Source organism: Choloepus didactylus, chromosome 18 (assembly GCF_015220235.1).
Source record: "Choloepus didactylus isolate mChoDid1 chromosome 18, mChoDid1.pri, whole genome shotgun sequence".
NCBI classification, from domain to species: domain Eukaryota; kingdom Metazoa; phylum Chordata; class Mammalia; order Pilosa; family Megalonychidae; genus Choloepus; species Choloepus didactylus.
In genome coordinates, this window is record NC_051324.1 from 17209064 (window position 1) to 17212210 (window position 3147).

The 3147-nt window shown below is 42.8% G+C and overlaps 1 protein-coding gene across 1 annotated transcript; it reads left to right on the forward strand.

Annotated features, from left to right (window-relative positions):
* Positions 1 to 1465: 1465 nt before the first annotated feature.
* LOC119514048 (olfactory receptor 3A1-like) lies at positions 1466 to 2401 on the forward strand. Its single transcript, XM_037809583.1, is given in 1 exon segment — positions 1466 to 2401. A coding segment is annotated over 1 exon segment (936 nt).
* The last annotated feature ends 746 nt before the right edge of the window (positions 2402 to 3147 follow it).

Sequence of the window (3147 nt, forward strand, 5' to 3'; positions counted from 1 at the left end):
TGTATTGCATAAGTTTTAGCTCATCCAGAAAACCTTTCCCAATTCCAACAACTCAATCTGATGCCTACATTCACTGACATTTTGTTAATCTCATGGTCCTAGATTTAAAGTTCATTCATTTATTTATTTCAGAAGCATTGAACACCTACTGTACACTAAGAATCATGACAGGTATTGAGAAAACAGAGCTGAATCAGAACATAAATCTGTCCTCAAGCTATTTGCAGTGGAGTAAAGGAGGTATGCTCTATAGGGAAATGACAGTGCAAGAGGTTAACAGAGGTAAGTGCCATGAAGAATACAATTAGAGTGCTGTAGGAGTTTAGTGGAAAGGAGTTTAATTTGGGGTGGCATTAGGAAAGCAATACAGAGAAGGAATATTTTATTTGAGTCTTAAAGAATTTGAGTATTTTGAGTTAGTGAGAAGACATTTTAAATAAAATAAACAACTTAAGCAAAGATAGGGAGGTATGAAATCAAAGAGTCTGAAACCTTATAACAAGTTAAAATAGATTGGAGAAGGCCAATGGGAGATAGTTGAATTATTCTTTAATTATTTAGTATGCATGAGGAGCTGTTTTGTTCTTATTGATATTCCAATTCATGTAGTATTTGCTGAATAAGTTCTAGGTCTATGAATAGACCTAGAGGATGACACAACAGAAATCATGGGTTTGGAATTTTTAGGATACTTAGGAGACCCCACATCAAATTTCTCGCTTATATGGAATCCTCTAGGCAGTGTCTCTAAAACATGACAACCACATTATGGGGACCTAATTTTGGAGTCTGGCATTGAGGCTTCTCCCAACCACTCACTGTGTCTGTAGCTGCTGCTCTGCCTTGATTCCATATATAAAATGGACCTGTGTAGAAAAGGGGAGGTTTTCAGTCAGCTGCAGGCCAAGAGAGCAGGTGATGGAAGAGGAGAACCACAGGCCATCACAGTATGTTCCAGAGATGTCCAAACGGGGCAACAGAACATTCATGAGAAGGACTATGCAAAATATCCTAAACTCATACGTTTTTCCTATTTGCCATTGTTTTTATGCACTCTCTGTAGTTAACAGCAAAACTTTTCATATGAATAGGGCCCAGTTTTCTATTTTGAGTGGATAACAAGAAAGGTCCATGATCATGACAGTGGTCTTGGAGAAGGTCTCTAGCTGCCATTAGCCTGAGAAATGCCACAAGATTCAGCAGTAAAGGATTTATGTAACTTTCACAAGGGAATGGGGGAGGAGTACAAGGTAGTGATGGTATCAGGCAACTTAGCTGGGGTCAGGTAAAAATACTGAGGTGAAACAGAGTGAGGTGTGGCTTGAAGAGTGGGAAAACACCCACTAGGACCTCAAGGAATTTACTCAGGGTGTTGGAAATATATTTTTGGGTCAATATATTTTTGGGTCAATGTATTTTGGAAGCTTGATCACTTCCACCCTGGGATGTCTTCTTACAGTGACTTATGGAGCCAGAAGCTGGGGTCAATGGAACAACTGTTACTGAACTCATCCTGCTGGGCCTGGTGGAAACACCAGGGCTGCGACCAGTGGTCTTTGTTCTCTTCCTCTTTGCCTACATGGTCACAGTTGGGGGCAACCTCAGCATCCTGGCAGCCATCTTGGTGGAGCCCAAACTCCATACCCCCATGTACTTCTTCCTGGGGAACCTATCAGTGCTGGATGTTGGGTGCATCAGTGTTACTGTTCCCTCACTGTTGTGTTCACTCCTGTCCCACATGTGTACAATTCCCTATGGAGCCTGCCTCTCACAGCCCTTCTTCTTCCATCAGTTGGCTGGTGTGGACTGCTTCCTATTGACAGCCATGGCCTATGACTGATTCCTGGCCATCTGCCAGCCCCTTGCCTACAGTACCCGCATGAGCCAGGCAGTCCAGAGGATATTGGTGGCAGTGTCCTGGGCTTGTGCCTTTACCAATGCACTGACTCACACTGTGGCCATTTCCACACTCAACTTCTGTGGCCCCAATGTTATCAATCACTTCTACTGTGACCTCCCACAGCTCTTCCAGCTCTCCTGCTCCAGCAGCCAACTCAATGAGCTGCTGCTGTTTGGTCTGGGTATCCTCATGGCAGGTGCACCTGTGATTCTCATCGTCACTTCCTACATCCATGTGGCAGCTGCAGTGCTGAGAATCTGCTCTGCCAAAGGCAGGAAGAAAGCCTTCTCTACATGCAGCTCCCACCTCATCGTGGTAGGCATCTTCTATGGGACAGGGGTCTTCAGCTACATGAGGCTGGGTTCAGTGGAGGCTTCAGATAAGGACAAGGGGATTGGCATCCTCAACACTGTCATCAGCCCCATGATGAACCCACTCATCTACAGCCTCAGGAACCCTGATGTGCAGGGTGCCCTGCAGCGGGTGCTCACAGGGAAGTGAGCCCTTGAATGAAGGATGTCTTAGGAAGGTGGAATGTACTGGAGTGATCCTTGCCTCTCCTAGCTCCTTTAGAAGGATGACTTTTTTTATGAAGTTCCCAAAGGAGGCTCTACCTAATAATATGTGAAGCTCTGTCATTTGGTTCTAGCTACTGTTTTCACCGTTGAGAGAAGTCTCAACAGGTAGGATCCTTCATCTGTTTTTTGCCTGGTTTCCCAAAAATACACCAGCAAAGATTCTCCCCAAATTGGGATATGAAAAGTCACAGCCTGGTGCCAAGTATTAGCATATTCTCCTGTCAGGCTTCCCCTGAAAACAACTCCGCTTATGTGCTTTCACACAAGGATCCCACACAAGGATCCTGGATCTCGTCCAGTATAATTTGAGACACTGATTTCCAGTACCTGTCTGCAGCACAAGATTCTAGGGCATTTTACAGTAGAGAGTTTATATTTCCTTTGGTACTGTTTTCTAAAATGGAAATATCCTTTGATTTTGAAATTTACATTAGAAATTGTGTTTATAAAAATGGAAACAAAATTTTACCAAGTGGAAAAGTAAAGTCAAAATTTTCAGTCTTTCTGTCCCCACCCTTCAATAATTTATTCCCCAAAACTAATCACTGTTAAGAATTTGGTGTTTACCCTTCTAGTCTTTTTATACTTACACACATGTTTATGTATACTTTATTATATCTATTTCAATATGCTTGTGTGTATTTTATATTAATAGGCACATATTTTGTC